This window comes from Dendrobates tinctorius, unplaced genomic scaffold, assembly GCF_039654945.1.
Source record: "Dendrobates tinctorius isolate UK_male_01 unplaced genomic scaffold, ASM3965494v1 ptg000021l, whole genome shotgun sequence".
Lineage (NCBI taxonomy): Eukaryota > Metazoa > Chordata > Amphibia > Anura > Dendrobatidae > Dendrobates > Dendrobates tinctorius.
This window is the reverse complement of record NW_027361689.1, coordinates 36,685,734-36,697,992: the sequence shown is the minus strand read 5'-3', so window position 1 is coordinate 36,697,992 and position 12,259 is coordinate 36,685,734. Positions and strand designations below refer to the sequence as shown.

The window sequence follows — 12,259 nt, the reverse complement described above, 5'->3', positions numbered from 1 at the left end:
TGAAACCCTTTTCTCCCAAACCAGTATTCCGAGGGACCTTAGATAGCGGGGCCTCCACCTGGGAGGTAGAGGTTACCGTGGATTCCGGGGCTGAGGGGAACTTTATGTCCTCGACCTTCGCACAGAAACACGCTATTCCTCTGGTGTTATTGCCCCGACCTCTGACCATCAGGGTGGTTAATGGTGCACCTTTACCATCTTAGGTGACCCACCAGACAGCCCCACTCGGGCACTCAATCACACCCTCTCATCGTGAGATTCTGTCCTTGTTCATTTTGCCAGATGGCATCGACCAGGTGCTTCTCGGAGTTCCCTTGCTCCGTTGTCACTCCCCTCATATTGATTGGGCTTCGGGGAATATACTGGGTTGGAGCAAGGACTGTGAGGGAAGGTGCCTGAGGGGCAGTGTTCAGGTAGCTTCCACTGAAGTGCCCGCGGATCTCTCTGTGCTTCCTAAACCTTACCACCAGTACGCGGACGTCTTCTCTAAAAAATCTGCGGAGACGCTCCCGCCGCACCGTCCTTACGATTGCCCGATAGATCTTCTGCCAGGTAAGGAACCTCCTAGAGGCTGTGTGTATCCGTTGTCACTCCCTGAGACAGAGGCTATGTCTCAATATATCCGGGAGAACCTGGCTAGAGGTTTTATCAGAAAGTCGGTGTCGTCGGCTGGTGCAGGGTTCTTCTTCGTGCAGAAGAAGAGCGGAGAGTTACATCCCTGCATTGACTACAGAGGTCTCAACGCCATAACAGTTAAAAACAAATACCCTCTCCCGTTGATCTCTGAGCTATTTGACAGGTTGCGAGGGACCTGGATCTTTACGAAATTAGATCTACGGGGGGCGTACAACCTGATCCGCATTCGCGCAAGGGGACGAGTGGAAGACAGCCTTTAATACCAGGGATGGCCACTACAAATATCTGGTCATGCCCTTCGGCCTTTGTAATGCGTCTGCTGTGTTCCAGGATTTTGTCAATGACGTCTTCCGCGATATGCTCTCCAACTCGGTGGTGATCTATCTGGATGACATCCTCATCTCGCCAGATTTGACCTCCCACCGGAGAGACATCTACAGGGTCTTCGACCATCTGCGGGCAAACTCTCGTTTCGCCAAGCTGGAGAAGTGCCAGTTTGAGCAGGAGTCCTTGCCGTTCCTGGGCTACATCATCTCGGCCCAGGGGTTGGCTATGGATCCGGCCAAACTGCAAGCCGTAATGGACTGGCAGTAACCACACTCACTCAAAGCGGTGCAGCGCTTCCTAGGGTTCGTCAACTATTACCGCCAGTTCATACCTCACTTCTCCACACTGATAGCTCCTTTGGTTGCTCTCACAAAGAAAGGAGCTAATCCTAACGCTTGGTCTGAACAGGTCTCCAAGGCCTTCTCGTCTCTAAAATCCCATTTTGCTGGCGCTCCCATCTTACACTGTCCCGATGTGGATAAACCGTTTATCCTGGAGGTAGATGCCTCTTCCGTCGGTGCAGGAGCAGTCCTTTTCCAGAAGGATGCTCAAGGTCGGAAGCATCCCTGCTTCTTCTTCTCTAAGACCTTCTCACCGGCGGAGAAGAATTACTCCATCGGGGACAGGGAGCTGCTAGCAATGAAGTTGGCCTTTTCCGAGTGGAGACATCTCCTGGAGGGAGCCCGGTTTCCCTTCCAGGTGTATACGGACCATAAAAATCTGGTCTATTTACAAACGGCCCAGCGCTTGAACTCTCGACAAGCTAGGAGGTCGCTCTTCTCCCACTTCTGCTTCACCTTGCACTATCTCTTTGGAGAGAAGAAAGTCCGTGCGGATGCTCTCTCACGCTCGATGGTCTTAGCAGAGGAAGGGGAGGCTGAGCCACGGCTAATTCTCCCTTCGGAGAGCTTTACGACCGTGGCTCCAGTTGCTCTCTAGTCAGTGCCACCGGGAACACCTTTGTGCCTCCTCAGCTACGGCCGGAGGTTCTCGCCTGGGCACACGCGTCCAGGGTGGGTGGTCACTTTGGCAATAAGCGGACCACAGAACTCCTGGCAAGGTCATATTGGTGGCCGCACATGGCTCGAGACACTAAGGAATACATACAAGCATGCGTCTCGTGTGCACGGAACAGGTCCTCTAGACAGAGGCCGGCTGGGTTATTGTATCCTCTGCCGGTGGCGGATAGACCTTGGGAGATGGTTGGCATGGATTTTGTGGTTGGCATGCCCAAGACTAGTGGCAGTACGGTCATCTGGGTGGTCACCGACCATTTTTCTAAAATGGTGCATCTGGTGCCACTCGCACGGTTGCCTTCCGCTCGTGGTCTTGCCACACTGTTCATAAAACATGTATTCCGTTTGCATGGCATGCCGGACAAAATTGTTAGTGATCGAGGTCCCCAGTTCGCGTCCCGGGTTTGGAGGGAGCTCTGCAGCCTACTCAGCATTGAGCTAAACCTGTCCTCCGCTTACCATCCCGAGCACGAACGGCTTGGTTGAGAGAGCCAACCAGACCTTGGTCATGTACCTGCGGCATTTCGTCTCTGCCAGGCAGGATGACTGGGCATCCTTGCTACCATGGGCTGAATTTGCCCTGAGTAATGCAGTGGCTGATTCCACTGGTCAAACGCCGTTCCTTCTAAATTACGGCCAACATCCGCGCGTCCCTGTCCTGATGCCATTGTCCTCTGCTGACTCCAGGGTGGCAGACTGGGCAGTGCAGGCTCATGACATTTGGGATCGCACTCAGGATGCTATTCGTGCCTCTAAAGAAAGAATGAGGGCAACTGCCGACACATATCGGCGACCCGCTCCAACCTTTTCCCCCCAGCGACTTGGTGTGGCTCTCTGCTCAGACCTTTTAAGGTTCTCGAGCGAATCAGCTCGGTGGTCTACTGCCTGGCTCTTCCTCCACATTTAGCCATTTGTGACGTTTTCCACGTGTCCCTTCTCAAACCTGTTCACATGGCCCGGTTCTCTGAGTCATCTGCCGGGTCATCAGACTTGTCTTCGGACGAGTTTGAGGTTAACGCCATTGTGGGACGCAGGATTGTGCGTGGCAAAAAGTTTTATTTGGTGGACTGGAAGGGTCATAGTCCAGAGGCCCGGACCTATGAGCCAGTGGAGAACATCCACGCTCCGCTCTTGATCGCGGCCTTTGAGCATAACGAGGCTCAGAGGGGGGCCCAAGGAGGGGGGGTAATGTTAGGCATTGGGTTCCTGCAGCTGCACAGCAGGAATCCGGAGCCATACATCCAGCGGTCTCCCATTCCTTTCCGACCGCTCAGGGACCTGCACAGCAATCTCGGCGATCCAGGCGCCCTGCTCAGACCAGCTCTCTGGGTCTGGATGTTGCTGCCACCTCTGGACCAGCAATGGTAGTGCAACCTGCTTTGCAGGAAACCACTCCAGAGGCTAAGTCCTCTCGCCGCGCTACTGGGCATGCCCACGAGACGATCTCCCAGTGGAGATCGGGGGTCACGTGCTCAGGTCCTTCTCCTGATCTGATTGGCCCATCTCAGAGGTCTGGAAGGTCCTGGAAGCGCATAGCTATAAAAGGCCCACATGGCCGCTCAGCCATGTGCTAGTATAGACTATACTTGCTATGAGTGAATGGTGACGGATGTATGATTTTGGTGACTGACTCATTTGAAACCCCTTCCCTCTGATATTATGTATGTGGTTAGGGAATTAGTTATAGTCAGCGCCAGTCAGTGGCAAGCCATACGCCACAGTGCATACCGCACCGCTACACTAGCGTCCGATAGTGTTATGCCTCACGGCGCTGTCGTACAGCGGCAGTAGTTACCGCAGCGCTGCAGTTAGCAGCACTTACCGGCGGCAGCGACGCCGCACGCACGGTAGGTCAAGACGGACACCGACCTCTGCCTTGGGCTGTGTCCTGTGTCTCCTGTGACCGTATACCGTGTGTGCAAGCCAGCTGAGACCTGTGAAGCTAACAGGCTCGGTGTTTATGCTTTATTTATTCTAAAGCGCCTCTGTGAGTTTAACAGAGTCCGCTCTGTGCACCTCGGGTGACGTTTAACCCGAGCGCAGTATACCGCCATATAGTGAGACTGCCATTACTCAGCAGCGGTTGTTACACCTACTGCACGGTGGACCCCGGGCGGCGAACACACTTCCTATTATTTATATTTAGTGCGTTCCGCCGTCCCTAACACTCACCACCTCTCGTGGCAGCCTGCTCCACTCATTGATCACCCTGTCAAAAAGTTTTTTTTAATATCTAATCTATGGCTCCTCCCATTCAGTTTCATCTCAGGTTCAGTTTCATCCCAGGTTCAGGTTAAAGGTACTAAATTTCTGGAGATGACACATTGATCTAGAGATTCATTCTCCATTGGAGAAGGAAACATGGCCTGAAACAGAGTGCAAATGCCATCTATCTGATAAAAAAAATCTACTTTTCTCTGGAATATAGTGGCACTTAATAGTCCTGTGGTTTTTAATTTAATTGATAACATTCTATGGGAATGCAGGTGATGGGCACAACTAGGGACAAAACTAACAAGCATTTATCCTCCTGTGCTAATTTTGAATGCAGGAGATAAAGAAGAGTCCACTGAAGAATGAATAAGAGGTACGGTAAGTATGTACTATTTTACTTTTTGGTACAAGTCATGGTAACTGTCCAGTCTGTATAGTCTATCGGGGCAAATGTAATTTTATATTTCCTTCCCATAGATCATAATAACCAGACACTCTATTGAATCTTTTATGTGATAAACATTCGTTTTGTTGCTTTTCTTCAATTCTTCATGTTCTAGAATCAGATTGCTCCTGTCATAGGGCAGCACGGTGGCTCAGTGGTTAGCGCTGCAGCCTTGCAGCGCCTGGGTCCTGGGTTCGAATCCCACCAAGGACAACATCTGCAAGGAGTTTGTATGTTCTCTCCGTGTTTGCGTGGGTTTCCTCCAGGCACTCCGGTTTCCTCCCACACTCCAAAGACATACTGATAGGGAATTTAGAATGTGAGCCCCATCGGGGACAGTGATGAAAATGTGTGCAAACTGTAAAGCGCTGCGGAATATGTTAGCGCTATATAAAAATAAAGATTATTAGCTGATTTAAGTTAAGAAAAATATGTTCGAGTCCCCGCATCTGCATGTCTCGTGGCTGTTCGACAGCCATAACGCATGCAGGGATTACCTGTTTGTTAGACAATCCCTGGATACATTGCGGCTATGGAACAGTCGCGAGACATGTAGGTGCGGGGACTCAAACAAATTTTTCGAGCACCCCTAAGTCGCTCGGTTAGCACCTGGGCATGCTCACTCATCACGACATATAACCTATGCACAAATGTAGTTTTTCTCTCATTAACGTGTTTTACAGCAAAATAAATCATTTTGGACTTGTATTCTACACGGAACACAATATACCTTTAGCCCTTGATGGACTCCTCAATGTTCTGTTCTCTGAAAGCTAAAGATTAGTGAAAACTCCACTTCGATTTCAGGGATGTCTTCATTTGGTGTTTTAATAAAAAAAAGTTTTGGAAGTTTTGGAAACTATTTTAACTGTTTAACTAGCTGAAAGCTGCACAAAACCGGCAACCTTTTTTTTAATGTGTAGTTTATAGACAGGGCAAGTGGGTTAAAATTATACGGGTTGGAAGTTTATAAAAACAAAAAATAAAAGCCAAGTTGCTTTACAGTTGGCAAGTTACCACTCGAGAGAAGAAAAAAAGAAATCACAGCGCTTAGTAGTTACAGTGACCGTAAGTTAAAAGCCAATCTTAACACCTGGTTGTGCCAGCGCCAGTGAAATAGATCAGTTATTGCTGGATACGGCTCGCATCTTGTGTTCTAGAACCTATGGGAGATGAGGCACTAAATTATTCCAGTCCCACACGGACTGCAGGTTTAGGAATACTTAGTACTGGCAATAGACAGATTGAAAATATTTTCCTTTGAGATTCCAGGCTCCCAATATAGTTGTGCTAATTAGTTCAATAGATGTTTGCTTTCACATTTTTTTTTTTTGGACAGTTTTGCATCTTGAGCCAATATGTTACGTATTGCACTTTTTTTCCATGTAAATGGTCAGCAGGTCCCTCGCCACAGATGTGTCTTTCTTTACCGTTACCTCTTGGTTTGGGGTTTCCCGAGATATGTGGAACAATAAGAAAAGCTTTGTAATGAGAAAAAAAAAGTTCTTACCCCATTTTTCTCATATATGGTAAGCCAATAGAAAGGGTAAGGAAAGACGCATTTGTATATTTTAATTAATTTGCTGCATATCATTCTCCTTAGAGAAAACTATACAAAGAGATCAGATCAGCAATAACGTTAAAACCATTTCAATTGAGGACTTTTGGTTATCTTGTTACGCCTGTGTGATGGTGTGATATGCTATGTGGATGTCATTTTTTGTATATTCCTATTTTATTCGGTCGTCCATGACAGCACCACCTGAGAGAGGGATCCGCCCTTGCTAGGAACAGGAAAACCCTACAGATACAAAAGGGCGGCACCTCTCCCACGCATCAGTTGGTTTCCTCTTCCTAACAAGGACAGAACTCCCTACAGATCGTCCGTCATGGATAACCGAATTCCCAGGCCAGCGGACCGACTCAGGTAGCGGGGGGTTCTCCTACCTCGGTCTCGCTGGGGGCCCTGGATGCGCCACGGTGGGTCCGGGTAGGATTTCCACGGCAGTGGTAAGAGCAGGCGGAGACAGGGTCCGGTGGGCACCTTCTCCATGGGGCTGGTGAGGTAAGCGATGTCCCCCTGTGTCTCCTTCCCCCGGGGGCGCGGCCCGTTCGGGCGGGCGCCGCCAGCGGTGTCCCACAAAGGGAGCGGCGGTTCCGAGCCGGCGGCGCAGTCCTAGCCCCTTGCCGCGCGTCCCCGTGGCCTCTGTCGCGCGGCGGAAGTGACGCGGCGGAGGGGGCGGGGCCTAGCGCCGAAACCGGAAGTCGGATGCCGGTCGACTTCCGGTTGTTGTGGACACGCGCCGATGCGCGCCGGGCAGGCCTGAGGGGGAGGATCGCGAGGAGCGGTCCAATGGGGGGCCCGAACACCGGACGGAGTTCCTGCTGATCCGGAGGGGAAGCATTCTTAAGACAGAAGGCATTGCTGCTGAGGTGCTTCTGGAGGCCCAGCGATGGACACAACAGAAGCCCCCATGGACCCACAAGAGGTGCAGCCCGTGGCAAAGCACCCCAGTGACCAGCCTAAGAGGCGGAAGGAGGGACGTTCGAGTGGACAGAGCCACAGTAGTTCCTCTAGGCCAAAGGATCCTCCTGCAGCCCCCCATGATCCGGTACCTGTCCTCATCTGCAAGGGTAAGAGATCTGCGAGAATGTACCCTAATGCAGTGTCCCCTTATGTGTTTGATTCTCAGGGGAAGAAGGCCACAGGGAAGCAGAAGCACAAGGAATGTGCCCTCTGTAGTTGCCCCTTACCAGATGGCCACCCTAAGAGGTTGTGTCAGTCTTGCGTGAGACAGACGGTAGGGACGGAGATGAGGGGTAGAACGTGAGTGGAGTATCAGACTCTTACACTCTTCCCTATTTATGCAGGTAGCGGAAGAAGCTCCAAGCTTCGCTACAGACCTGAGGCAATTAATCAGGACTGAAATAAAAGCCCTATCAAAAGAAGATTCTTCTAAAAGAAGACGGGCTAGTGTTTCAGGCTCAGAATCTTCAGTCGGCCCTAGGAGGGAAGATATCTCCTCAGAGTCCTCGGCCTCCTCTTCTTCTTCCGAAGAGGATTCCAGCCGGTTCTGTTTTCCCTTGGACCAAATGGATAAATTAATTAAAACCATAAGGTCAACCATGGGGGTAGAAGAAAAAAAGACAGAACTGTCTGCTCAGGACATTATGTTCGGGGGTCTAGACCCCAGAAAGCAAAGGACTTTTCCATTAAACGAAAGAGTCCAGAGCCTGATAGACAGGGAGTGGAAAAAAACGGAAAAAAGGGGTTCTATGCCGCCTGCTTTCAAGCGAAGATACCCCTTTGAGGACCCAATAGTAAGTCGATGGGATAAGGCCCCCAAGCTGGATGCAGCGGTAGCTAAGGCCTCCAAAAAGTCATCTATACCCTTCGACGATATGGCCTCCCTTAAAGACCCCCTAGATAAAAAGGCAGATTCCTTTTTAAAGGGCACATGGGAGATGTCAGCAGGCGCCCTAAGGCCAGCAATAGCAGCCACGTGCGCAGCCAGATCCATGATGGTTTGGCTGGATCAATTGGACTCCCAGCTAAAGGATGGAACCTCGCGAGCTTCCATCCGTAAGTCTCTTCCAATTATCCAGAATGCTGCTGCCTTTCTGGCAGATGCCTCGGCAGACTCAGTAAGAATGGCGGCCAGGTCTGCAAGTTTGTCTAATTCGGCCCGAAGAGCCCTCTGGTTAAAATGCTGGCCGGGAGATATCCAAGCCAGGTCCCGTCTCTGTTCTATCCCCTGTGAGGGTGAATACTTGTTCGGCCCCGTCCTAGACGAACTGTTAGAGAAAGCCGGGGATGAGAAAAAGAAATTTCCGAGTCTGCCGAATACATCCTGGAGACGTCCCTTTTCTAGGAAGGGGTATTCCCGCAGGAGGCAGGCCAGAGATCAGAACAGATGGGACAACAAGAAAACCAGAGGTACGGGCTTCATGTTCGGAGGAGGTGGGCGCCAAGACGGTCCATCACGGGATAGTAAGAAGCCGCCCCAATGACTAGTGGCTCCGGTAGGAGGAAGATTATCTGCCTTCTACCCGGCCTGGGCCAGAATCTCAAATAGCAGCTGGATACTGGGGGTGATAGCTACAGGACTGCACCTAGAGTTCTCCTGCGTTCCCCAAGATCGGTTCAGGGTAACTCCGCTCAAATCTTCCCCGCTAGAACAAGCTGCCCTGGAGACCGAGGTCCTCGAGCTACTGGACAAGAAAGTCCTGACGAAAGTTCCAGAGGAAGAGAGGGGGAAAGGCTTCTATTCCCCCTTGTTCTTGGTCCGTAAACCGGACGACTCATTTAGGGCTATATTTAACCTCAAAGCCCTCAATAAATTCCTGGTCGTACGTCCGTTTAAAATGGAAACAATTAACACCGCAATAAAGATGCTGTTTCAAAACTGCTTCATGGTGGTCCTAGATCTGAAAGACGCTTACTACCATATACCCATATGTCTAGCACACCAACCTTTCCTTAGACTGGCGGTTCAGTTGGGGGGGTCAATCCAGCACTTCCAGTACGCAGCCTTACCCTTCGGGGTGGCAGTTGCGCCCCTAGTATTCACCAAAGTGATGGCAGAGGTGATGGCCCATCTGCGCGAGCTAAACATTCTTGTCGTTCCCTATCTAGATGACCTCCTTATAATAGGCAGTTCAGCCGAGCAGTGTTTAGAACAATTACAGAAAACAACGGCGGCTCTAGAGCGGTTGGGATGGCTACTTAATATCAAAAAATCCCGTTTGCAGCCATTAAAAATTCAACAATTTTTAGGCCTAACCCTAGATTCTAAAAAGCAGGAATGCCGTCTGCCCCCAGAGAAGCTGCTGCACCTGCATGGCCGGGTCCTGAACGCTTCCAACAACCCCTCCATGTCCCTCAGGAAGGCCATGTCCCTGTTGGGTTCCCTCTCATCCTGCATTCCCGCGGTCCAGTGGGCCCAAGTTCATACGAGAACTCTACAGGGCGAAGTTTTATGGTATCAGAGGATTCTTGGGGGTAACTTAGAAGGTCGACTGACCTTATCCAGAAACACAATAGAGTCCCTGGAGTGGTGGCTAGAAAGAAATAACTTGTCTAGAGGGGTCCCTTGGGAGTATAACATTACCCGTGTGGTCACCACGGATGCAAGTCCTTCCGGTTGGGGGGCGCATATGAAGGAAATTCTGGTCCAGGGCCTATGGGAACGGGATCAGATACAAATGTCTTCTAATTTGAAAGAATTGACAGCGGTAGTACACGCAGCTAAAGAGCTCCTTATGTATCTACAGGGCCATCACGTACGAGTTCTCTCGGACAATCGAGTGGCCGTGGCCTATATCAACCACCAAGGCGGAACTTGATCCAAAACTCTGATGAATGTGGCAGGACAGTTGTTCCAGCTAGCAGAGCGGCATTTTTTATCTCTCACGGCTCTTCACATAAGAGGAAAAGAACGTCACGGCAGATTTCCTAAGCCGCAATCTGATAAAACAAGGAGAGTGGGCCTTAAACACCTCCATTTTCGTTCAGATCGTGCAGAGATGGGGTCAACCAGAGGTGGATCTATTCGCCACCAAGGAGAACTCGAAAACGAGACAGTTTTGTTCCCTAAATCCCAGGGAGACTCCTCTGGCAGTAGATGCGCTACTGATAAAATGGGACTTCAGGCTAGCCTACGCCTTTCCTCCCCTAGCTCTACTTCCTCTAGTGTTGAGGAAGATCAGGAAGGACAGGGCAAGGGTCATAGTCATCGCCCCGTTCTGGCCCAGAAGAGCATGGTTCTCGAACCTCAGGATCATGTCGGTAGACGATCCTTGGGTTCTCCCGGACATCCCGGACCTTCTGTCCCAAGGCCTACATCTCACGGCGTGGAATTTGAGCGGTCACTGCTAAAAAGTAAAGGCTTCTCCCCACACCTAATTGACACTCTACTAAAAAGTAGGAAAGTGGTGACAACTAAGATTTACATCAGAATTTGGAAAAGATTCCTCCAAAGCTCAAATATAAATACTGATGATTCCGTCCCTATAGGCCAGATCTTGGAATTTTTACAAAAAGGGCTGGACCTGGGTCTCTCCACCAGTACCCTTAAAGTACAGGTATCCGCCTTAGGGGCCCTCTTTAGCTGCAACATCGCGGCTAATTACTGGGTCAATAGGTTTATCAAAGCAGCGAGTAGATCCAGACCAATAGTAAAGAATAGACTCACGCCATGGGATTTGAACCTAGTCCTCACAGCTATGACAGAAGTGCCATTTGAACCCGTCTCGTCAGCCTCTATTAGGAGCCTGTCCCTCAAGATAGCTTTCCTGATAGCCATAACGTCAGCCCGTAGGGTAAGCGACATTCAGGCACTGTCTAGGCGCCCACCTTTTCTTCAGGTAAAAGAGGATAGGGTAATACTTAGACCTGACCCAGCGTATTTACCAAAAGTAGCCTCCAGCTTTCATAGGTCGCAGGAAATAGTCCTTCAATCCTTCCTCCCTAAACCAACTAATGAGAAAGAGGAGAAGCTACATACTTTAGATGTTAGGAGATGCCTCTTGGAGTATCTAGCGGCTACCGATCCCTGGAAGAAGGACAATGCCCTCTTTGTCTCCTACCAAGGCCCTAGGAAAGGTCTTAGGGTGTCCAGAAGTACACTAGCCAGATGGATTAGAGAAGCAATCTCGTTAGCTTATACCTCAAAAGGTAGAGTAGCTCCGGAGAAATTGAAGGCGCATTCCACCAGAGCCGTGGCGACCATGTGGGCCGAGAGATCGGAAGTCTCCATCGACCAGATTTGTAAGGCGGCCACTTGGTCCTCTCCGTGCACCTTTTATAGTCATTATAGGCTAGACTTGGGTGCTTCTGCAGACCTCTCCTTCGGTATCAGGGTTCTGCAGGCTGTAGTCCCCCCCCTAAAGTAGTGATTACTCTCTGTAATTCTCTCAGGTGGTGCTGTCATGGACGACCGAATAAAGTCTTAGTTACTCACCGGTTAACGGTATTTTTCGGAGTCCATGACAGCACCCATAGATTCCCTTCCCTTAGTCAATTTGGGTGTGCACGTCTTCCCTTTGTACATATTCACGGGTGATAAAAATTTTAAGTATTAATATTGTTGTACATATAATCATGCATTAACCTTGGAGGTCCTCTTATGCTCTGTAATCCAATTGATGCGTGGGAGAGGTGCCGCCCTTTTGTATCTGTAGGGTTTTCCTGTTCCTAGCAAGGGCGGATCCCTCTCTCAGGTGGTGCTGTCATGGACTCCGAAAAATACCGTTAACCGGTGAGTAACTAAGACTTTTCTATTTCAGTTATTTTCACTGTGTTTTTCTTATTACATTGTAAGTCTACAGCCTCACTGTATCTGTCTCTTGATGACCCCCCTGTAGTGCATTAATCCCTAAGGCCCTTTGTTCTCCTCTGGGGGGCCTGGAAACCGCCCCAACTTGTTTGACTTTCCCTGGACAAGGAAGGAGCTGGGCATGTCAGTTCCGGTGTGGACAGGATCGTGTAAAGACTGCATTTCAGAGAGAAGGACCCATTTTATCCTCTGGTGCTAGAGTTTTGGAATCTCGTTTCCCTGGACATTTTATCCTGTTACTGGACTGCATTCTTATTCTGGACTATCTTATCCTTTGTGTGGTT

The 12,259-nt window shown here is 50.0% G+C and overlaps 1 protein-coding gene across 2 annotated transcripts in view; it reads left to right on the top strand.

The window, feature by feature from the left end:
* Positions 1-12,259, top strand: part of LDAH (lipid droplet associated hydrolase) — a 300,338-nt gene that overhangs the window by 275,244 nt on the left and 12,835 nt on the right. The window contains exon 7 of one of the 2 annotated variants that reach the window (XM_073568298.1): positions 4,531-4,578. The exons of the other annotated variant lie outside the window; for it this stretch is intronic. Within the exon in view, the coding sequence (XP_073424399.1) occupies positions 4,531-4,563 (33 nt within the window). The 3' untranslated portion in view covers positions 4,564-4,578. Of the gene's footprint in view, positions 1-4,530; positions 4,579-12,259 lie in introns of those variants that run through there. 2 annotated transcript variants of the gene reach the window in all.